Source organism: Podarcis tiliguerta (assembly GCF_965153285.1).
Source record: "Podarcis tiliguerta genome assembly, chromosome: 6".
NCBI classification, from domain to species: Eukaryota; Metazoa; Chordata; class Lepidosauria; order Squamata; family Lacertidae; genus Podarcis; species Podarcis tiliguerta.
Window position 1 is genome coordinate 46,208,263 of NC_139539.1, and position 24,157 is coordinate 46,232,419.

The following is a 24,157-nucleotide window of genomic DNA, read 5'->3' on the forward strand; positions in this document are numbered from 1 at the left end:
TTGACAGAGTGACTCACTCTCCAGTCAAAACTTGTTGTGTAGACAGGACCATACCCAGTATGCACAATGGAGAGGGTTGTCTTCAGGGCTTTGTGAGGTTCTTGTTAGTCATCCTTTCAGAACACAGATGTCTGCTTCTGTTCTTACAGACCCCCAAGCCAATTGCAGCCCCCTTGAGGGGGAATTCCAAATATTCGTCTGTGATCCTTTTCCAGATGTGTGTCATAAATTTAGGGCCTAGCACCACCCATCCAAACTGGGGATAGGGAGGAGCTCCATGGATAATAAGGTGCCTACTGGAGCTTCCAGCCAGCCACACCACTTGGCCAACTACTTCTGAGACACCCTTTGTTGATGTGAATTGCTGGGAGTGTGAAAGACTTGTGGCCTGTTGCCAGTGAGATGGAGGAGATGGGGCAATGGGAGGGGTTTGGGGAAGAAAAGAAGAACGAAGATGGGGGTGTACAGAGAAACCTGTAGGGTAAGGAAAGAGAAAGGGGGGGCGGTAACAGATGCAGAGAAACTTGTGACAGAATAGGGGGAGAAGAGCAAATGATGGGATGCAGATTTTTAAAAAAATATATAAACACAAAAATTAATAGGCTAGAGAGAGAAAAAGAAGGGAGAAGGTGAGCCTGTTGAGTCAGAAAACAACAAAAAAGGAGCTACAGAGAGGGAGAAAAGTGATTTTTTTTGGAGAGGGGAGAGAAAAAGTAGAGTTAACAGAAGGGTTCTGAGAGATGTGGTGGTGAGAGGAATCCCATGATTTGCTGAAGAGATTATGTTAAAAACCAAAAGAAAATGCTCTTCTGCTGTTAAAAGCAGAGAATTGAAGAGTTGGAAAGGACCACAAGGGTGATCTAGTCCAACCCCTTATTACAATGTGGGAATCTTGCCCAACATAGGGCTCAAACCCATGACACTGAGATTAAAAGTCTTATGCTCTACCAACTGAGCTATCCCAATTTTGCTATGTTTGGATGTCATGATGATAACACAGCCCTCCTGAGTTACTGAAAACGGTGCTGAAAGTGATTTGAGTTGTGCTTGTCTGCTGTGGTGGAATTAAAGTTTGGGCTTCTACACTCACAATATATGCTGCAAGATCTTGGCTCGTTGCTTCTTCCTCCTCTTCTTCCTCTTCACTGTCACTGTCAATCTCCAGAGAATCTGTCAAAAAAAAGGACAAGAGAAAAATATTTCATTTCAGTGACTTCTGGAATGACGCCATAAATTAAAGGGTGATTTGGGAGCCGGGGGTTGAGTGAAGCTATCTTTTATAGCTAGAGATATCCAAGAGAAGAACTGGTTTTATATAATGAAGTGGGGAAGCAGGCACATTGATGCTCTGTTCACTTCTTTTCTACGGGCAGTGAAGGTAGAATTACTTCTGTACCAATCAAAATCTGGGCCCAACGCTGCTAACAATGAAATTCCTCATCACCAGTTAGTACTGCAGTGATCTGAGACCCAAAACAAAACTGTTCCATAGAGGCCAGTGGATGCTGGTAGTATAGCCCTTAAACATTTATGAAGCATTAACAGAACAGGGCACATGCTTCCTGTTTTATGGTCTCTAGAAAGAGGACAAAGATTAAGAAAGATAACAGGAAAGCACAATATGGGAGGGTTAACTCCCATGTCGAAGAACAGAAACGGGTCTGGCAAGCTATGTGAGTTGGATTAAGCAGGCAATGTGGAGAATGCTACCGCCGCCACCACCTACTTAAACCACCTCATCTTAAAGGATGAGGGTTTATTAGAAGACACTACCATGGAAGTGGACCAGAGTAAACAGCTCTCTGGGCCACAATGGAGGCAACTCTGATCTGTTAACATCCCAAATGCTTCCGTTTCAGAAGCAACAAGCTAAATGTTCAGTGTCACAAAGAATAATGTGTTTTAATATGGGATTGCACGGTGGAGAAATCCCATGTGAGCAGGATGAACATCGCACAGCACACACAAATGGATATGCTACTCAGGAAGCCCTGAAGCCATATGCAGCTGTACAGGAAAGAGCACATGGCGACAGCTAAGCATGGCCATTGACGCTTAGGTTTAAAATCAAAGGTGGGGGAGCCATTTCAATGGCTCTGATGTTGTTCAGTTTTGCTGAGGTTTCCTCCCATGTTTATGGTCTGCCCCAAACTTTGGGGATAATGCATATGATATATAAATAAAGCAACCTTCTGAGATGGTGCTGAAGCTGCGTTCTTCTATTTTCATATCTGGAAAGTGAAATGAGGCTGATATTGGACTCAGGCGGGACAACTCAAGCTTTTCCAGGGCTGACAAGCAAATCTTTTTCTTTGGGAGATTTCCACACTCTTTCTGTTCTAGTTTGGGGCTCTGAGCAGTTGGCACCTTTCCAGAAAGAAAAGGATCTGTCTCAGTTCCTTGAATTCCTGTCACCAGGCTGTCACGTGTCTCTTCTTGGGACTGGCTGCCAGTCCAATTTTCTGGTTCAAGTCTCTCTCTTTTTGGACTGGCCTTATTTCCATCTCTGCCTTCACCTACAACCTCTGAAGCTAAACCAGCCTCAGAAACAGAGTCCCCCAACTTCTTGTCCACCTCCACCAATGGTTGACGATGTGGATGCCAGGATGAGTTCATAGTACAAGAGCCTCCATTTACTCTGGCGGGGAGTAAGCTGTGGCCTTCAGCAGCTGATTTATGAAGTTCTGTAGGTTGACCTGTTCGCAGCTGATCTTCGAAAGACAGCAGGTTCTCATCCAGGCTTGGTTGATATGGACCCGTTTCCATCTTATTGTCCTCAGCAGCCAAGTCCAGAGTGCCTTTGTCTGAAGGAATGAGGAGTTTGGAGGAATCCTAGGGAGACAAAAAAGCCAGTTTTCCAAGCAAGCAAGTTGCAAGGTTGTCGCCCATGAGCGTGACAGGAAGTAACATGGAATATGCTACTGGACAGAGTTACTAGGTTAATTATCAGCTAGGGAGTTGCCTTGCTAGTCAGCACCAAATGCCTCCAATTCTGAAAAGGCATCCATCCCACTCACCTTACGTGCTGCTCTGCCAGAGGTTGTGCTGCTGGGTGTAGTTATGTCCGTGGAGGTAGGACAGTGCAGCATGCAGTAGAAATTACCTAGGAGTAAAATCAAAATAGCCATAATCAGGTAGGGTATGTTGTTTGCATTCACCTGACTTGCCAATAAACATGACTGCCAGGGCAGATTCAGATACCTCAAGGAGAATAAAAGCAAGTGGCGCAAATGAATCTTGATATGCACTTGCAGGAAGTAGAGACACAATGCAAAGAAAGGCAGCCAGTTTGGATTTCAGAGAAATCAAACAATGCCCCCGTCTGCACTGACGGCTGTGCCATTCAGGCTAACCAACTGCGTCTTCTCAACTCCACTCACCGTCGTCTTCATTGAAGGCGTAGTCCCCCAGCCGCAGTGTTGTCTTGCAGCGGTGACACTTGAAACAGCCGCGGTGGAAGAAGCATCCCTCTGCACTGACTCGCTCCAGGATGTACACACGATCTCCGCAGAAATAGCAGGCATCGCTGCTCCTCACTGAGGAGGTGACAGGGCTCTGCCAAAAGACAAAAAACCTTTAGGACCACATGTTCCGAGTCATCTTGTGCTTTGGTTTCAAAATACATGGTTCAACCCAATGAGACACATTAACAAATATCCACAAGTTGCTGGACTAAAACTCTCATGATCCCTGAGCTCCAGCTGGGATGATGGGAGTTGTAATCCAAGAACATCTGGGAGAGCCGCTGGTCCCCCATCCCCGGTAATGGTAACAGCCCTCTGGCCTCTCCGCCTCCGACATCTAGCGATGACCTCACTCCATCCTGAGTGAGATAACCGTATCAGGCAGCATTACAAGTTACATTCCAATGTCTTCCTCCAAGAAAACAGCCTCAACAAGACAATGGCTACAAGGTCCAGCAAGTCGTTCCTTTCCGTCAGATAAGAGGAAGGGTGGGTTTGAGTCTCGAGAGAAGAGAGCTGCCAGGCTCTCTGCCAGTATGTAACTGCAGCAGATGAATGCAATAAAAATCTTTGTTTTTTGCCCAGTGACATCTGGCTTCTTCCAGGCCTAACAGCTGTTTCAGCCTGGCTTATGCATGAGAGCTAGCAGCCTGCAGCCTGATACAGGGAGGAACATTTAGCAGCAGCCCTGAGTATGTGCAAGTGGTCAGCCTTCATAGGCAACATCTAACCTCCTCGCAACTGTTATTTGCCTCCAGTGTATCCTACCAGCCAGAATTCTGATGCAACGTTTTGTGTGAAAAGGGAGGAAATCAATGTTTCTTTGAGACCTTAAAAATAAATTTGTGATGGGCCACAGCAAAGTTCAAATTGGAACTGAGGCAGTGTGGGATTTCCCAAATGACATTTGTGTTCCAATTTTCAAAGCTGGAATTTGACCCTTGGGATCCGTCTTTGAACTGCAGTCTTAAAGTTACATTACTCGTCTGGCAGTTGCAGTCAATAAACTGCATGCACTGGATTTCCCATCATGTGTTCAAAGGTCAGAAAATCTACAGAGCCAATAGCAATGAGGAGGGTTATGGAGTTTCCTTAAATGAAACTCCCTGAAATACACACTGGATTAAAAAATGGAATTTTTCAGAAGCAATGAATTTTCAGAAGCAATGAATATCCATTCCCATCAATATTCTGGACCCAGATATATCTAACGTTAACTTCACACATAACCAGATTCCTGCAACAAGGGCATTTCCATGTAGAAATTCACAGGAAACCCAAAATGTAACCATAATGTGTGAAGATGCTGCACTCAAAAGTCCCCCTCCCCCCACCCCCGTATATTCATGCAGTGGGAAACTGCAGATGGCTAAAGCTTCCCAGGAGGCAGTGAAATACCACAGGAGTTTGATATAACCACATGCAGATTTCATGTTCATTTTTTCAAGCCAGTACCTTCCATGTGGAATTGTCACATATGACATCCTCCAAAACTTGTCTAGTACCAGATGAACCCCTAAGTGCAATGACAGAAGAACTTACCCCAGCCTCTTGCTTGGTCTTTTTGGCTTGGTCATCCGCTGCAGAGCTCTCCTGCAATCGAAAATTGTGACTTTGGAGCAGCAGAAAAGACAGAAGGCCAAAGACACTTTGCTCCTGCAATAAACGTAACCCCCACTGCCTGCCCCCCATCCTGTGCTTCTTACTAGGGACATCTGAAAATGGGGAGGGCTAGAGTGATCCGGGAAGAGATCATACCAGCTGCCAAAGGGCCACTAGCCAGCACATAAGGCACAAACAAACACACTGCTGGGAATGTCTGGTGATGGGCTAGCAATGGCTTTGGAGAGAGACTCACCAGGGCACGTTTACGTGAGAGAGAGAGACTTTTCTGAAGCTTGCTGAGGAAGAGGATCGCTCCCTTGGTACCACGTGTCGACAGAATCGTCGAACTTTTCTCTTCTGGTTCTGGAAGAGAAAATGCAGTGTTTAGGAACTTGGGAAGCTGCCAGATGCTAGTCCATCTAGCTCAGTACTCTACTGGTACAATGACTGTGGCAGCAGCTTCCCAGGGGTCCCCGAACTACCTGGAGATGCTGCTGATTGAACCTGGAATTGAACCTGGGAAGAGTCCCCAAGGACCAGGCAGAGAGGCCTGGAAACAAGGTTCCCCACTCCCCTTGTGAGGCTCCCCTTGTAGGAGAATCCCCAGGACTGGGTTCCTTGGGATTCTCTACCTGGAGAGTTCTTGAAGGCATCATAAAACTGGCTCAGGTAGGTGATCAAGCCAAGCCTCTGAGGTTCGGACATCGAAGCCATTTCAGTGCTGGAGAGGACCGGAGGGATCCCTAGTTCTTGCTCTGCCACGTCTAAGGCCAGCTGGTTGTTCCCAATGGGGTCGTTCTGGTTGAGTGCGTTGACGTCTCTAGAGAAGGAAGATACAAAGTCAAGGTGACTGACAGGACTTAGCCCAGACTGAGAGAAACTTTAACCAGACACCTGAAGCAGAAGGTGAAGTATGTGACGGTTTCTTTAAAAAACGATAGCAGCACAACTCCCAGCTCATGACAAACTGGCTTGTGTGAAGCGGCTGCCATGTGCGTTACTGGGCACCAGGAGGCAGTCACACAAATTATGTTTCACTTTAAACAAAACGGGAAAACCACACACAGCACTGCTTCCAGTAATGGGATGTCAGCCAGCAATCCTCCCACCCCTGTTTTAACAACCTTGCTCCCATCTCATTTCACTATGCAAGGAAAGGAAGACCCCCTGCTTCTCTTGATCACCAAAAACAGGCAAATGAAATGTCACTGCCATAATAATAATAATAATAATAATAGTAGTAGTAGTAATTTATTATTTATACCCCAGTCACTCTGGGCGGCTTCCAACCAAATATTAAAAACAATACAGCATCAGACATTAACACCTTCCCTAAACAGGGCCACCTATCAAGATCTGGCAGGCAAGACTGTGAAGCAACAGACTCCCAGTTTGGGGAGTCCGTGGCTTTGTGGCCATTAACCCCCTGAAACACCCTATAGGAAACATGCAGAGACTCCTTTGTGGGCTGGTCGGGGCACCTTTTTTAGACTGAAGACCATACTCCCTTCCCACTGCCTGGGGGGGAGTGTCCCATAGCAGTGGCAGGCAGGGGAACCAGCAGCATAAGTGAATAGAGCAATTAGTGTAAATTCTATCTTTGTACAGTAGCTGGTTTCTTCACACCTGCACCTCCCTCTCTCTCTCCTCCATCCAGGTAAGTGAGAGGCCTGATCGGATCTCAAGACACATCCCAGCCAGGGATAGGAACTCAAGGAGGTGCAAAATAAAGGTGTGGCTGAAGAAAAGATGTTGTGGGGAAAGTCCCACAGGAGAGACCTGGAGAGATGTGTTTGCTCCTGGGCCTGAGGTTCCCCATCCCTGCTCTGTGGCAACATAAACATGAGCAGAGGCATCTTTTAAAGTCACATCTGCCTTTATGGCACCCTCTCTTTCTCTGTGACTGGTAAGAGGGAGGGAGGAAAGGGTGGTTGCTGTGGGGAAGAGGCTTGAGAACTGGTACCTCTCTAGATCAGCAGGGCAAAAGCTACCTGCAGGCCACAAGGTCTTCCCATGCCTGGCCTAGCTTGACCCTGACATCTGAGGCTCAGTGGGCTCCCTTTGGTTCTGAACCTCCAACACAAAGGAAGGCTAGGATGGAAGCGTTCAGCTCTGCTTTTCTGAAGTAGAACTGTATAGGAGAGTTCCACTTACAACAAAGGCAGCAGCACCATGTGGTGATTTCTAGAGGCGGGGTGGGGGATAGATGCTGAGCTTCCCAAAATGGAGCAAATCACCAGGTCAGTAATGGAGATCTCTAGGCTGACTAGATCTGTGGCTCACACACACAGCTTTTATTCCAGCATCAAATGGCAACTTGCATGTGTGTGTGTGAGCCACCACAGATCAAACGTCTTGCAAATCTCTGCATATCACTTTGTACACAATACATTTCACTGCAGTCCATTCACACTCTCAGCTGTGTTATAAAGAATTAAGAACTAAAGTGATGTACATGCATATATGGACTAGCCCTTAATTTAGGCCTTTGGGATATACAGTTTGCTGAATGTGTGTGTGTGATTTAGAAAAAAAAAGCACTTAGCCACAGAATAAGTTGACCTGCACAACAAATTTAAAATATTTTTTTCTACAAATGGACAGTATAATCACTCTGAAGTAGCGTTTCCTGAGCGGTACAGCAATGGCTAATCGTTATGCCTTTATAAAGTTTGCCTCTAATGTGCCCACAAGCACTCCCTCCCTCCGGCAAGGCTCACTCACAGAAGATCTGGTCGGAAGTGATGTATGAGGGCACACAGGGCCAGGCCACTTTTCCAGGAGGTTGTGAAGTCTTCTACCTTGATGCCACGATAATTTGCTGTATTAGTTTGACACCAGCTAAGCAGCTCCTCATAGGCTCTGTTGGAATCTGGAGAAGGGTGGATGAAGGGTGATGGAGAGGAGAGAGAAAGAGCAAACCAAGCTAAGGGTACATGAGAGAGAGACACTTGGTCCAGTTCCCAAGATGCACCTAGGGACAAGCAGGGATTGGGAACCTTTGGGCCCAATCTTCTTCCACCCCCTCCCCCGGGGGCTAACTCTAATCATATGATGTCATGATGGCATCAGGTGACTTGATAGGTAAGCAGTCCAACCCACCTAGCCAAACTGACCCACAGGAAAGGGGTTGGCAAAGCAGCACCCAGCAGGACTGAACCCTCCACTCACCATTCCCTGCTTGGGCTACACTTGTGAAGCAACACCCAGCTGGATTGAAAAACACCTCCCACCACTAACATCACCCAGTGACATCAGATGATAGACAAGTGGGCATGGGTTGGGAGGGGAAATGGCCTCATGAGTCCAACTGGACCCCCTGGCTGACCAAGATTAGCCTGTTGGCCAGCGGTTTAATAGGAATTAATAGGATTTCTGTAATGCACAGTACCTAGTCTGGCAGCATATCGGGGTTTATTGTCTGAACTTTTCCTCCTCCATCAGAGCTCAGAAAAGGGGAAAAGCCTAACACATAGCTACCAACAGAGATGAGACTGTGTATGTGTTTCTTTAGAATTAGGGCAGACTGCTGTACTCCAAGTCCAGCTAAATAGGGAGCTTCAGCCAGCTTTTATGCTGACAAAATGTGACTGCTTTGCCTAAACCACAGCTCTGTTGCAATATGAAGAATAACCACCAAAGTATACTCTGCTTCCATCAAAAGCAGTACAGCACAGGGCTAGCCTGTGATGCCACACAGGAACCCACAACAATCACATTGCCATCATCTGCACCGCTGATTTACACATCAGCATGCAATAGACTTGTAACAACATCCTTAGCTTGGAATCCATCAACGCACAGCCTAAAAGCTGAGTGGAAGTGAATCAGAGAAGTCTTCCTAGTAGCTAGCACTCCATTTCTAACCAGGGTGACAGTGAACGGGCAGGTCACATTATCTCCCCACCTCCCAAAACACACAGTTATTTGCTAACCATCACAAGGGCTATTCCATAAGCAGAGCAAGGCCAAGGGGAACAGACTGGGCTATGGAAAACAATGACAGTGTGGGAGGAAACATGAGAAAACACAGAGAAGAAACAGGAGAGCTGTAATTTAAAGAGGGAAGGGAGAGCCAGAGGGACAGAGAAATGCACACACATGTAAGAGAAGGCAGAAAAACAGTTCAAGAAATGAAGAGCTATCGGTGGCATTTTTAGTTTATTTCATAGACAGCCGGAAAGGAAAATGCTACAGCACCCTCTCCATTGTTTAAGAACTGGGCAGCAGGGGATTTTTTCCCCACAGAAGTGATAGTTTGGGAGTGAGAGATTGTGACAAATGTGTTTTTCTCCTGGGAGATGAATAGAGGGTGCCTATGGAGTAGGCAGAAATGTTTCAGCCTTGTTAGTTTGTTGGGAGGCAGAAGTTTTTACACCCAAGTTTACACCAGAATAAAAGGGAATTTCACTGTGGAAAGATTTGGACCATCTTTTTCCTGGGGACCCTGGCATGCCTGCAGTGAGGTAAAAATACGGCAAGGCCTTAGTTCTGGGCTTCTTGCTAACCAAGAGGCAAACCAGCCCCAAGACAAGCCAGCCATGTTGCTAACCAAGTTACAGTCCAGAATCAACTGGCTGGCTGACTATAACAGACCAAAGTTTCCTCAACCCTATTAAGACAACTGGATTCTGCTACTCTATTACTAAGGTGTATGCTGTGTGCTTGTGGATCATGGGAATATTGCCCAAAATGCAGGTGTATTCCCAGGAATTTTTTCCCCCAAAGGAATATCCTGAACCAGTTTCCTTCTGGGGTAACAAAATTGAAGCACTTCCAGAAGTGGAACCGTAGAGAATGGGTGGAGGGAGAAAAAGAATTGCAAAAAGGACTGAGATCAGAGAACAAAAACTCAGCCAAAAAAAAAAAGGTCTCCTATATACTAGTAACAATCTGCTGACATTGACTTGTAGACTCTATGCACTATGCCAGAACACTTGAAAGTAGTCAGCCTTAACACTGATTCCTCTCTCCTAAGAAAACCTGCCTTCAGAGACTATTTTGCAAATTACAGACCATTGAGCAAAGTCAGACAAACATCTATCTGGGATGCTGCAGGCAGCGGGTCTCTTGTTCCAGACTCAACTGAGTCTCTCCCAATTTTATGTTTAATCTATGTGCAGAGCGGTGTGGATTCTGCACATGCAGAACTGAGTATCTCCAGAATCTCAAGCCTCATTATTTCGAAACAGGACATTTCTAGCCTTTATGGAGACAAAGGAAGGTTTGAAAAATGTGTCAGCAATGTCTGGATGGCAAGAGCTGTTCAATAGTGGAACAGATTACCTTGGAAGGTGGTAAAAGTTTTAAAAGAGAGGTTGGATGACCATCGGTCAGGGATTCCTGATGCAATGTGACTCCTACACTGCAGGGGTCTGGAAGAGATGACTAGAACTGGACTTCAGGGGAGCAGGAGGTAGATTGGTGCCTTGCCCATAACTAGCAAAAATGGAACTTGCAAAACAACTAAATATATACACATTGCTTTATTTTCTTAATACGTAAGAAGCCACCCTATTCAGCTTTCACCGTCACAGAATCTCGGTTTGTTTTGTTTTTAGCAAAGGCAACATTGCCCTGTCTATGGAGAACCAGGAACAGTCTGTTAGAGTGAATGCTTGGGATCACTCTTCCGCATCCCAGTCTGAGAGACAGCAATATTGACCCAGATATTTGCTGCTTGGGGGTAAAGCAGAGTCCTAGGGAAGGAACAGCAAGCAGAGAGGTCATATGGGTAGAAAAACAGAAGAGGAGGATCTGCACTTTGCTGCAGAGAAATCCAATTCATCTAAAGGGAGAGAACAGCGAGTATGAACAAGTGTGGAGGGGTCTGGTACTGGTTTTCAGGTGGATCCATGCAACCAGTAGCCAGGGGAGAACATGACCCAGACTTGCCTTTGCTGACTATCTCGGGGCTGCCACGACTTCTTCCTTTCTTCATATCCATTTCAATTTCTCCTGTCACATACAGATTACGAACCTGGAAGCAGGTGCACCCAGTTATTTATTTCCTATCACTGACCACAGCTTGGATCCAGAACAAGACCCAGCTAATTCCCCCAGGTCTGCAGCTGCCCAAATGCTTCCTGTGTGGCCCTTAGCGTCCCAGCTTGGAAAGCACACCACACCCCATTACTCAGCAAAGAACAGCCTTCAGTGCCAGAACAGCACAAAAGGACGTCTTGCAAGGGAGTCTTTTCTCCAAGCCCTATTGCGGCAAATGCCAGCGTTCTTATAGATTTCTGTTACTTTCAGAATATGGCTCAGGGACGTGGCATGGTGCCAGTGTTTAAAAGCTGCAAAGAAGAGTGCATGAGGCAAAGAGAATCATCAGAAAACTGACAAGGAAAAGGAGGAGATATTGTGTTCTTCTCCACCATCCTATATGTATAGTGATACCTGAGAGGCCTTGATGGCTTGGAGGTTGATGTTTGGGTACCGCGTGGTAGGATCAATGCTGTACTGACTGATGTTCTTGTTGGTGTTGTCAGGTGAGGTCTGCGACAGCTGCTGATATATGCTCTCCCTGCATGGAGATTAAGCAGGAATGCCCCCCTCTTAGTCCCTCAGCACCAAGATACATTGTGTACATGGCACTCACAGCATTCAGGAGCCTTCAGGCAAAAGAGGAAGATCGACATGCTCTCACCCTTCTCATCTTCACAGCAGTCCCTCCTCACCCCTTGCCTGGGTCTGTAGCATGAGCAGCATCAACAAGTTCTCCTGCGCTCTCAGTTACACCCATTCCTGTTCCCCATTCCATGTTCCAGGTCAGTTACTCACAGCCCTGAAGTCTCCTAGATGATGCTGGGAATTTCCTGAGGTTGGGCAGCAGAACAGAAAGGGGCTCCACCAGCTCACTCACTTGCCTGTGTGAAGTTCCTGGTGCCTTATGGCTACCAGGCTAGGGCTTAAAAGACTGAACAAGAGAGCATGAAGCAGAAGACAAGACTGTCTATGGATGGTTCAGTGGGAGAAAACTGCCCAAGACTGTGAAGCACTACTTCTAGACAAAATAGGCAGTCCTGGCTCACTGTATCAATACCTCTCCTCCCTACATTGAATGCATAACCTGGAACATCTATAGACCTCAAGATACCACCACCATCGCCAGTCACCCCACCATCACTGTGGGCAGAGAATGCCCCTTCTCAGAGTGCTCACCTCTCAGCCAGCACATCCAAAGGGGGCATCCCCGAGGCCCATCTTTTCACCATCCAGGCAGCATCGAAAGCTGCCAGGAACCCTCTGCCCACACCAGTGCCCAAAGGCCAGAATGGCTGGGAAACAAAAAGAGAGAGAAAGAACAAAGAGATGTTTTGGTGTCTCTTAGCAAAATGAGTCAATGAGATATAGCAGACGTTGGCCAACAGCTCAGCTGCATCAAAAACGCAGCAGGAAATTGGGATTCCAGAGTGATTCTGGCAGTCATGGTTAATTCACAGCAGCCCCTCTGTGTGCTGCATGTTGTTTTGGCAAACGTTTGCATTAAATGGGGGCCCACTCCCCACTCACACCAAGTGTCAGCTGGCTAGCTCTGTTTTGCCAGATAAAGGGGGCTGCATAGTGAAGTGAATTAGTGCAAAGGATAAAGTGCTAGATCAGAGACAGCAGGTTTCCCAGATGTTGGACGAGCCCTCCAAGCTAGACAAACAGAAGGGCAGGGTTATTTAAAAAACAAAGAAAAACAAACAAAAAACCCAATGCATATGGTCCCCAGCCAAAGGTTAGCCTCAGGCCTCACAAAATCCAGGAGCAGATTTGACTTCAAGCCCAGATAGTCAAGTAACATGGCTCCCTGCTAAGTCCAGGTGAAAGACAGTCTGTCTGAGAAACATGCAGATTTAAAACAAGATAGCAGGTTGCTTAACTCCCATCCTTTAAAGAACATTTCAGCTTTCAACACATTTTCTGCAACGGTTCCCATCACAACGCATGGAAGAGGAAAGTGTTTTTTTTCTAATCAGTACAGCATTATTTACTGTAATGCAAGTTTATAAACACTCCTAGAAATCAATGGGAATGAAAGCTTAGCCAGTGTCAGAAAAATCCCAAAGTAAAGCTCCCATGTAACGCAGTTACAACAAACTTCACACAAATTGTTTAAACCTACATTTCCCAACTGACAGCAATTCTTTAAGATGAGGAAGCTTTTAACGAAACCCTCTCCAGTTCTGAACCAGAAATAATAATAAAAAAACAGCATGAGGCAAAGGACCCCCGGACGGTTAAGTCCAGTCAAAGGCAACTATGAGGTTGCAGTGCTCATTTTGCTTTCAGGGCAAGGGAGTCGGCGTTTGTCCACAGACAGCTTTCTGGCTCATGTGGCCGGCATCACTAAACCGCTTCTGGTGCAACGGAACACCATGACAGAAACCAGAGTGCACGGAAACGCCGTCTACCTTCCCGCTGCAGTGGTACCTATTTATCTACTTTCACTGGTGTGCTTTTGAATTGCTAGGTTGGCAGGAGCTGGGACAGAGCAACGGGAGCTCACCCCATTGCACGGATTTGAACAGCCAATCTTCCGATCAGCAAGCCCAAGAGGCTCAGTGGTTTAGACCACAGCACCACCCGCTCCCCACTGAACCAGTACAATCTCAAGGCAGTGTGCCATGTGATTTTTCTGAACAAGTAGGTCAGTTCATATGGAAAGATAAGTGAATGAGAACTGCAATCAAGGATGGTTGAGATGCACCACCACCACACCCACTCTCCCACTGTGAAAAGGACTCTGTCCATATGCTTGCTGTGGTCTCATTATGGGGACACTTACCTCCACCAGGCAGTCCCCCACCAATCCAATGAGCAGCTTGGCGCCGTTGCAGTCACGCACCAGAGCTGCGTTGTCTGAGCGGCTCATGCAGGTGAAGTCGAACATGTCAACATCTGGGCGGCTGCGGTGGTTCAGTGCAAACTGCAAATCAGGCAGCTGGTAATTGGTGGAGAAGTTGGCAGCTTCCTTTGCATAAGCAAGAAGAGCTTCTTGGTTCACATTCTCTGGAGACAGCAGGCTCTCTATGTCTGACTTGTCCTAGAAATGAATGGAGACCAAGATATCTTCCATAGCAATAGTAAAAAAATCTTGTTGGAATGTTGCAGAGTTCAAGATTATGGGTGTGTCAATCAGCTCTCGGCCTGGCCGGATCTTTCACCTCCAAAGCATGTAAATTCAAAAGATGGTTTGGGGTCGCCATCCCCTCCCACATGGTACTTGCAGGAGCTTCAGTCTCTATACGTACATTTAAGATAACTCCTTTTTTCAGCAGGCTCTGCTTCTTGGCTGTCATGACGAAGTAATGAGTGTCGTCTTTATAGTAGACAATGTTTTCCAAGTCAATGCCTATAATTGTTCAAACACAAGCAGAAGGTTAAAGGCTGGGGGCTGTTTTCAGCCTAGCACTACGCAAAGCTTCCATCAGTGCAAGGACTTCTGCTTGGGCAAAGGAATGTTCTTCTGCCCTCTTCTCCCCCTGTGCCCCTAAATCTGTTCCCCCAACATTCTGGTGTAGATTTGGGGGAACGCAGGACACACACAGCAGGAAGAAGAGGAGGGAATTCCCATTGCCTTCTGCTGATGTAACATGGTACTTTGTACTACCAGATTTTTAGAAGACATCTGAAGGAAGCCCTGTTTAGGGAAGCTTTTAATGTTTAATAGGTTATTGTATTTTAATGTTCCATTGGAAGCCGCCCAGAGTGGCTGGGGAAACCCAGCCAGATGGGCAGGGTATAAATAAATTTATTATTATTATTATTATTATTATTATTATTATTATTATTATTAACATGTAAGATGGCTTACATGGATTTAAATTCATGGAAGGCTATCAATAGCTACTAGTCATGATAGCTGCATGTTGCTTTCAAGACCAGAGGCAGTGTGTCTCTGAATACTAATTGCTGGGGAACCACAGTCGGGGAGGCCGGCCATTGCCCTGATGATCGGTTTCCAGACTTCCCAAAGGCATCTGGTTGGCCACTGTAAGAAAGCAGGATTTTTGACAAAGCAGGTCTTTGGTTTGATCCAACAGAGCTCTTCCTTTGTCCTTACAGAGCTTTATATAGTTGGCACTTGAGGAAACAAATATCCTATCTGCCAAAAATCCCATGCCAAGAAAGCCTGATTTGCTAAACTACCCAAACAAGCAGATTTACATAATTTATTCAGCTTCTATTGGAATGTATCCAAAATGGCAAGGATCCAGGACTGGTCAAAAAGGTATTTGAGACAGGTTGACCCTTTTCCATTTGCTGCGTGGGCTTCCCCATTTTCTCTCACTGCAAACTACGGAATGACATAGATTTTACTGAAGGCACAAGGGGAAAGTGTCATTAACTGTAGGTAAGAAGCATCCGGCCCAGACCTGTTTTGTTGTAGAGGTTTTGGAAGAATTTCTGGTTGTAGATGCGAGCCACTCCGCTGATCTCGGCCACCTCCACCTCAGCCCTGCTGTGGTGATTAACGAAGTTGGTGGTGATGCCAATGGCCAATTTCCCACGGGTCTCCTTCCGCTTAAAGCCTGGAGAGAAACACACAAAGAGCGCTAGTCCTGAAGGAAAGGGAAGGGTTGGCAGTTTGTGAAAGAACTAGGGAAAGGATAGAAGAACAGAACATGGGGCCTGTTCCCTCATCTGAAATATGGTAACACCCCAAAAGTGTCCAGACTAGCCACTCTATTTCTAGTAGCGGAGTAGCAAACGCCAAGCCCCAGCTCCATTGAATATCAAGATCTCTGAAGAGTGTTGCATGGGATTTACCAGCTCTCAAGGTGACACCATGAGGAATTCTGATTGAATGTTGAGAGAAAGCTCAGCACCATGGCAGGACGGCAATTGTACTCATCTATTACGATCTGAAATGCTGGGAGCATTTCACAAAAGCCGAATTGTGGCTCTCTGTTTGGGGAATTGTTGGTAGGGCTTGAAAAATACTGCAGCACTCCTATAAAGGTGTGGGAAATGAAAGGAGAGGGGCAAGGAAATGCTGGAGTGGAGTGGCAGGTCAGCTCTGAAAATGGTCTGGGCAAGCCCCAGTAAAAGCTGCCACCAGAGCAAGCTTCCTGGTGCCAAAGCGTCTACAGAGATTGTTCCCTCTCCCTTTGCTTTTCATCTCCTCTCCTGCCCCAAGGCAAGATGCCTTTCAGATTTTTTTATGACCCAAGCTATTATCAATGGTTGGCATTGTGGTAGGCTGGGCAGCTCCTCTTGCTGATGCACCTAAAGCCCTCCTGAGGAGCCCTTGATTTGGTATTGAGGGAGATCAGGAGAAGCAGAGCAGATGAAAGCAAAACTTTAAGTCGGGGAAAAAATGTCCAGTAGCATCTTAGAGACCAACTAAGTTGGTTCTGGGTAAAAGCTTTTGTGTGCATGCACATGAAAGCTTATACCCAGAACCAACTTAGTTGGTCTCTAAGGTGCTACTGGACATTATTTATTTATTTATTTCGACTGCGTCAGACCAACACAGCTACCTACCTGAATCCAAAACCTTAAGTGTCAAACATATGGTCTCTAGGCCAACTCCCCAAGTGACAAAATGAAAAACAGTATATCAATTTAAACACACACAAAAAGAGGCAATTTCAGTTAACTCTACTTCACTCAACTTGCAGATTCCAGGGCAAATATTAATACTGTACAAACATTTCCCCAAACAACCAAAAATATAGGAAGCAGGGCTCCCCTGAATTCTGAGTGTCATAAAAGCTGAGGTTTGGGGAAGTGTCTACCATCCCCAAAATCTGCAATAATGCTTTGGCCTTTCACTTGGCTAGGCACCATATCTACAAACTGGACTGCATCTGCATTGAGTTGCCCTGTTTGTTCCTAGAAAACTTGTAGCTTTGCCCTTTATTCTATCTGCTGGAGATGCTCAGTACACAAGAAGGGGGGAACCTGCTCATCACAAGGCCAGAGGCACAAGTTTCCACCAGTGTTGAGGAGAGATGCTATTAGAGGCCTAAGGAGCTGTTGATAAGACACCTGGAGCATCAAAAAAAACCTGAAGTAAAATTCTCCCACAACCTTAACTAGAGGTCTTAAAGGGCTGCTTACCTTCTGGCACAAACCTGCCACCACCGGCAGAGATGAGGACGTCAAATTCACACTGGTTCAGAAGACACGAAGGAGGATTTAGGATGGCTCTCCAGCCACTGACTGTAATAACAGAGGATAACATCAGGATCCCTGCTGCAAAGACTGTCAAATTCACCAGACCCTTCCCCAGACTTGCATGTTTATAAAGAAAGCAGGAACAAAGCAGGAGAAACTGCAGGTCTCTGTCTCAAAAGCAACCCAATCCTGTCTTGGAATGTGTTAAGGGCACCATAATGTCCTGGTCTGAAACTCAAGAACTGCATTTGTTCACAATTTTGGAGATGGGATTGCCTTTGTGGATGGACCCATAGCCAACAGGACACCCATGAAAATGTAACAGCTTGACCAAGACGTGCCTCAGAGCCATGCGTTGTGAGTGATGTGAGAGACCATGAGCATTTTTTGGCAGGGTGTGTCTGATGGCTTGGTTTCTTTCTCGTTTTGCTTCTATGGCAAAGTAAGGGGGAAATGAACATTTGAAAGTGGAGGCAGAACAGAAAAGAAACTCATCCATGAAACAGTTTTTCACTGTGACGTCCTGAGCTACCTTCTCACCTGCAGAAACAATGGGTGTGGACTGGTGCATTGCCCTTAAGGACTCCAAAGGCTTAGGACTTTTGTCATTCTTACCTTGTCCATCTGAATTTGCTGCAGGTGGGACGAGCCCCTTAAACTGCACATTGATGTGAACCTGAACCCCCAAGAGTAAGGCAACTTTCAGCAGGATCAGCTGAAGCTGGCGGATGCCTGCAAGACAGAGAAGGAGAGGATTAGCAGAGCTGGCCTAATTAAACAAACAAACAAGCCCATCTGTGCCCATTTCAAAGTTGCTCTCAGGCAAGCACTGCCTTAAACCCCAGCTCCACCTTCCAGCCACCTCTTCTTCCAATTTCAGAAAGAAGCCTGTTCCATGATTTCCCTGTCATGGGGTTGGAAAATCATGGCCTTCCCCAGCTTCAACAAGAGGGACACTGAGTCCTAAAGAGCTATTGAATATGGCACCATGGAGGCTTTTCTAGATGCAGGCTGGGAGGAAGAGTGTGCAACAAGCTAAACTCCAATAAGCCAATAGTGTTAAAATGAAAGCAAAGCCCAAAAGACAGGAATGATCGTTAAAGTCAGCTAATTCCTCTGCCACACTGGCAATTTGACTGATTTATTTACTTACACAATTTATTAATTTATTTGAAACACTGATCCAATGTTGTTCTTTCTGAATTTGTACCACCTTGATGTACAGTTACTTTCTTGTTGTACCGTTTAATTTGGGTACCCATTGCAGTTCCCTCAGTGAAACACAACCCTCCTTAGGAGACACACCGTAGAATCACAGAGCTGCAAGAGACCAGGGGGGTCAACTAGTCCAACCCCCTGCAATGCAGGAATCTTTTTGCTCCATGTGGGGCTCGAACTCACAACCCTGAGATTAAAGCCTCATGCTCCATCGACTGAGCTATCTAGTAAGAACCAATTCCTGAGAACGCCCTCTCGAAAGCAGAAATGCTACATTTTGCAGTAAATGTTCAGTTTACGTAAGGATGCTGGACCTTTAAACGCACTTTTAAATTACTTTTTCAGTAAATGCTTTCTAGACCAAGCCATTAATTAATTAATTAATTAATTAATTAATTAATTAATTAATTAATATTCCATCCTACCCACTCCCACCACTACTAGCTCCCATTAGCTGGTAATGCTGGTTTCTCGCCACTATTCCATCATGTTGGAGATACTTTCCCTGCCCTGGTCCGTTCTGCATTACTTACTGATGTGATCCAAGGATCCTGTGCAGAAGTGGCCATAGAATTTCTTCGCTCCCAGAGCCCGCAGGTCTTGGATGCTGAAAGGCCAAAGGTGCAGCACATTGTTCCGGGAAAAGGAGTCTCTCTTCTCCACCACCACCACATGGGCTCCAAGGAAGGCCAGTTCAATCGCCGAGCGGAGGCCGCAAGGGCCTGCCCCAATAATCAGGCACTGGAAAAAGAATTATCACCGGGTGGTAAGTTTATAAAATGGTGCCATAAAGGAGACAGTGCTTACACTTGGAAGCTGCCGTGGCCGCAGCCTCTGGAGCAGGCAGGCAACATACAATCCATAAGAGTGACTGTGAGCTTGGCATTATGTCAAAAGAGCAGGCGGGCACAATGCTCCTTTTCAGAGGCAAAGGAAGACCCAGAAGCCTCTGCAGCAGGCATGTCCAAAGTCCGATTCAGGAGCCTAATCCAGCCTGCTGGTTGGTTTAATCTGGCCCCTGTAGCAGCTTACTTCCTGGGGTCAAATCCTACAAAAAGGTTAACAACTTTGGTTGGCCCTTTGGTCAACCCTCACGGCCCTTCACTTCATCAAATCTGGCCCTCTTTGAAAAAAGTTTGGACACCACTGCTCTGCAGTTAACTGCTTTTTGCCAATACCGTGGTCTTAACCCCTCACTACTATAAACACCTTCTTCGGGGATTTTTTTTTTTAAAAAAAACAACCTGTTTTAGCACGGAACTTAAGTATGGTGAACCCACACAGAGTGACTTGTCTCAGTCTCCTTCAGCAAAGCAGCCGTTCAATCACATGAGTGGTCAGTCAGAATTTGAATCATGCTTTGTTGCAACAGATCCAGCCATACAGGAAGTTCTTAAACATCCACCAAGATTTTTTGCAACAGATGTTTACACTCCAAACCACCTAAGGCCTGATGCTGCCCATCTTGCCTGTACACCCCAACAAGTCACTGCAGATCCAAACATTATTTTTGCAGGGCATTCCGAGATCTGCTACATACTTCTGAGCCCTACTCTCAGAGCGTACATTTAAGGTTTATCTTGGCAGTCACCTCAAGCTGAACTGCTTAGCCTCCGTTCAAAGGCAGTTTGAATCCGTATATGGGGTTGGAAGGAAGGCAGCCCTTGCTCCATAGAGCAGAACCTGACAGACCAGCACTAAGCATCCTTGGGCAGCTGCCAAAGGTCAGCCCCATTCCTGCCAGTGGTTCCCCCCTTAAAAAGAAATTCAGCCTGATGCTCCTAGCCAAGTCTAGCCACAAAATGGCAATCTCCCACAAGATGGCATAGCTTTGTTCCAGGACAGGGCATTGTGGGAAATTCAACCAACCATCCTTAGCTGTCCGGCAAAGGCTCAGAGAGATTTTCAGGGCACCTTCCTTGTCATCCAGTGCTTTGTGCTGCCACTAAGTAAGTCCAGCAAGGCCCTCCAGAGTTCCCTTTGTCTCCATCACTCTCAAACCTGGAGCCATCCCTGGACACAGTACAGAGTCACAAAGTGACATGGAGCCAAGAGTCACTCATCATGAGTGATGTTAACACAACCACAGTCCAGACTGTTCAGCACTTCACATTCCCAAAGCTCCACAAGCTCAGCAAAGAGTCACGTTTTCCCAGCAACAACCTGTTGCTGCTTAAGTGATAGGAAGAAGTTAAGTGTTTCTGAAACAAAAGCTCGCTCCCAAGGGAAGACAACTAGGAAACAATACAAAGTACCAATTTACCATCCTGTAGGCTTTTCTGTCCCGTGGTTACTTGGCCATACGATTTAGCACAAAAGTAGGGCATTTAATCCTCCTGCAACACAATCTTCCGTGCGGTAACAGTTGGAGTCTCGACCGCAAGGGCTCCCTGCATTTCTCATATGGCTGGATTGTCAATTATATTAGGCATCCCTGGGTGTGATGTTAAGCAGCGAAGGGGGTTCTCCTGAGCTACAGGGTTTCATGGACAGAATCTTTTAACAGCCACTCAGAGCTTCTTTGGGAGGAAGGGTGGGATAGAAACTTAATATATATATATTCCTATATATATAATATATATAGGAATGGCTTCTCTTCTCTTTCTTTCCTTTCCTTCAGGTTTCACAATTCCAAGTGTTCACATATTTTGAAAGATTTTTACGACACTGGTCTTTCTCAATTTTTCCTTTTAATTTACGTTTTTTTGTTTTGAGGTTTTACAAAGAAACCATACTGCATCATCTCTGTTTGCTTATGTTCTGTGTGATGATTGGTTTGTTGGTGACAATGAAATTAAATCTTGATTTTAATGTGTAAAGTGAACTTTGGAAGGGTTCTTCAGGAGCACAATTGCCTACACGTTTGGAAATCAATGGAAACGCCACCATTATCAGTGCGAGTTATCTTTTAGAATAACAGGAACACAACAGACGATCTACTTCTGTAAGTTAAGAACTAGGAAGTAATGATAAAACATTGAAGCAATGCACGTAGGCAGAACTAATGTTTACATTACGTATAGTAACTAATCAGGAATTGGAGGTAGAAGTACAGCAACCACAGAATACGAAAAATAACCCAGATATGCTCATCTGTACTGCTGACGTTTAGCACACATTTAAGAAATAGGCCTGCTTCAGCATCTGGGAAACACGGGAAGATGGTCCTTGGTACTGGCCACCAGAGGAGAGGCCTAGAATGTTCAGCATCTCATGTGATGACCATCAAGTAGACAAGGGCTGCAGATCCTTCAGCCCACAGACCAAACCTGGTCCACCAGGTGTTCCTATTTGGCCCACATGGTCATTTTTCTAAAACCACTTGCACCTGCCCCACATCTGATGTCATTTGTGACATCAGGTGTGAGGCAGGTAGAGACACGGCTGCAAAAAGCTGAACTGAACTGGCACAACAGCTGATGCATAGAGAGTTCAATCCTCCTTTGTGTAGCATCTCCCCCAGTGGGCAAACGTTGACAGGTGGGCAGCACAAATGACCTGTCAAAAGTTGGCCGCTCAGGGTGGTGGAGATAAAGATGTGGCCCACCAGGATGAAGAGGTTCCCCCAACCCTGAGGTAGGCTATTCTCTGCAGCATAGCAACCGCAGTTCTGCCACCTTACCTTGGTGTTGGCACATGCTGTCCCCTGATCATAGTCTTTGTGCCCGGCCTTCTTGTCTAGCTTGGTCCACAAAGCCTTGGCACTCCAGTAGTTGAGGCGAGACTTGAGCTTGTGATAGAACTGGAGCTGGCCAGTATGCTCCAGTCCCAGGTGTCTGCAAAGCGCCTCAAAACTTCCCAGCACCTCTTTGCACTGCTTGGCATGGAGAAAAGTGTCAAAGAGCGAATGAGACAGATTGGACTGCTCCCCATTCTGCTGGCTCATCCTCCTGGGAACTCAGGGGCAAAGAAGAAGCCTGGAAAAGAAAGAAAGCAACAGGTGAGCATCAACAGCTCCTGCTCCTTGGAGAGATCAGGAGTTTGGCATTGCAAGGCAACACCCAGCAGCAAGACATAACTCCTTGCTTCCAGCTGCTCCCCCTTGGGAGATGAAGGGGAATGCAACATACCTATCTGTTTACACCCATATGCAGCCTTATACATAGGTCCTGTTCAGGAGAAGGGTTATGTCTGAATTCAAGACATGCTCAAGCTTAGACATGAGAGAAAATGCATGCAATATGAGCAGGTGCAGAAGTCTGAAGGCAATGTGTCTTAGACAATAGTTCCAGGGGTGGGGGAACTATTTGTCCTGGCAGGCCAGGTCTTTATCATCCCATACCCCATGGCCCAGCTTAATAGATGCAAGAGAAACAGCGAGCACACCAGCTGATTGACAGGTGGGGCCAAACTGGACCCCTGCCTAGCCAAGATTGGCCCACGGCCTAGAAGTTCCCCACCCCTGAGTTATAACACCACCACTTCTAGTGTCTAGAGGTCAGATGTTAACTGTGACAGGTATATACAGACTGCCAAATCCCAAAGAAACATATTCATGTATTTGAAAAGCCCTAAGTCATATTTAGCACTGAAAATAGAAAGAGCATAAAAACATATGCTTATTCCCAGTTAGGGCGCACATTTTGCCCTCAGCAGCATTAGGAAAAATCCAAGCTCTACCTCCAAGCAAAGGTCTGTCTCCTTTCACAAACAAGGCCAACAGTCAGTGTGAAAATGTTGCACACCATGGTTGACTCATGCATGTCGGGCCCAGAGAAATAGCTGGAAAGTTATCTGAAGTGGAAAAACACCACTTCCTTTTCCCCTTAGTCCATTTGCATCCCACCCGCCAAGTCTGGACTACAAAGTATGCATGAAAAGTCTTAATTCAGGCTTGCTTTGTGCTAAACAGCAGATCTACAGAAGACTGGAGGTTACACAAGATTCGGCTGCTCTTTGACTTTCTTAATCAATATTAATTCTGGAATGCAAGATATACAGACTTTAGCAAAGAAGGCAGGAATACAAAAGACTGTAGCAAACAAGGAAAGTGACGAAGTGATTGATCTGCTCATGTGTACTGATTTTCAAGAAAGGAGTCTATATATTTCTAACAAGAATGTTATGGGCAGTTGATATACTTGTCCTGCTGAAGCTTATTCATATTCAGGAGAAGGAGGAGTGATGTGTTTACCTGCTGTCAATGATACAGCTGTAATTTGGAAGCACTACAAAGCAGCCTGCACATTTTTCTAACCGCAGCCCTAAGTTTCCTAACACAGTGACTTGCTCGGCGTTCTGTACTAATTTCCCCCAGCTTCGTGGTTAGCAACTTCCTGTGCGCTCACTCAACCACATTTGTTGCTAAAGAAGGCTGACACAGGCTGGGAAAATTCCTTGCAGTGTCTAAAAAGAAAGGTGACTTCTTTCCGGTTTGCAGAAGCCAATGTGCACATACATCTCATTATATATATATATATATATATATATGCCAATGTGCACACACATCTCATTTTATTTATATATATCAATATATCAATATATATATCAATATATATCAATCGTTTACTAACCATGGTGAAAGAGCTATTTCCTTCTTGCCCTCTGCACACAGAAAGAATAATAAAACAGTTGACTGGTGTAACTTCAGCTAATGAAGTTTCTTTCAAGTGCTTTGCTTATCTTCAGGCATGCATTGCATGGAGAAAGTTGTCTTTCTTTGAAATCAGTCAGCTTTCCTTGCCTAGAATGCTGACTTCTTAGCACTGTTGTAAACAAAAATTGCCCTTTTCCCTTATGGGGTATCCAAGAGCCCA

General features: G+C 45.9%; 1 protein-coding gene across 5 annotated transcripts in view; it reads right to left on the bottom strand.

Annotated features, from left to right (window-relative positions):
* MICAL1 (microtubule associated monooxygenase, calponin and LIM domain containing 1) overlaps positions 1-24,157 on the bottom strand; it is a 45,702-nt gene that overhangs the window by 5,524 nt on the left and 16,021 nt on the right. For all 5 annotated transcript variants that reach the window (XM_083445646.1, XM_083445645.1, XM_083445644.1 and 2 more), the window contains 18 exons: positions 22,024-22,318; positions 18,935-19,142; positions 17,799-17,915; positions 17,127-17,228; positions 15,437-15,592; positions 14,312-14,412; positions 13,846-14,103; positions 12,234-12,349; positions 11,469-11,595; positions 10,965-11,049; positions 7,794-7,941; positions 5,702-5,889; positions 5,323-5,432; positions 5,007-5,057; positions 3,381-3,555; positions 3,018-3,103; positions 2,190-2,832; positions 1,091-1,170 (listed from right to left, as the gene is read on the bottom strand). In XM_083445646.1, the coding sequence (XP_083301772.1) occupies positions 1,091-1,170; positions 2,190-2,832; positions 3,018-3,103; positions 3,381-3,555; positions 5,007-5,057; positions 5,323-5,432; positions 5,702-5,889; positions 7,794-7,941; positions 10,965-11,049; positions 11,469-11,595; positions 12,234-12,349; positions 13,846-14,103; positions 14,312-14,412; positions 15,437-15,592; positions 17,127-17,228; positions 17,799-17,915; positions 18,935-19,142; positions 22,024-22,287 (3,015 nt within the window). In that variant the 5' untranslated portion in view covers positions 22,288-22,318. The remainder of the gene's footprint in view (positions 1-1,090; positions 1,171-2,189; positions 2,833-3,017; positions 3,104-3,380; positions 3,556-5,006; positions 5,058-5,322; positions 5,433-5,701; positions 5,890-7,793; positions 7,942-10,964; positions 11,050-11,468; positions 11,596-12,233; positions 12,350-13,845; positions 14,104-14,311; positions 14,413-15,436; positions 15,593-17,126; positions 17,229-17,798; positions 17,916-18,934; positions 19,143-22,023; positions 22,319-24,157) is intronic.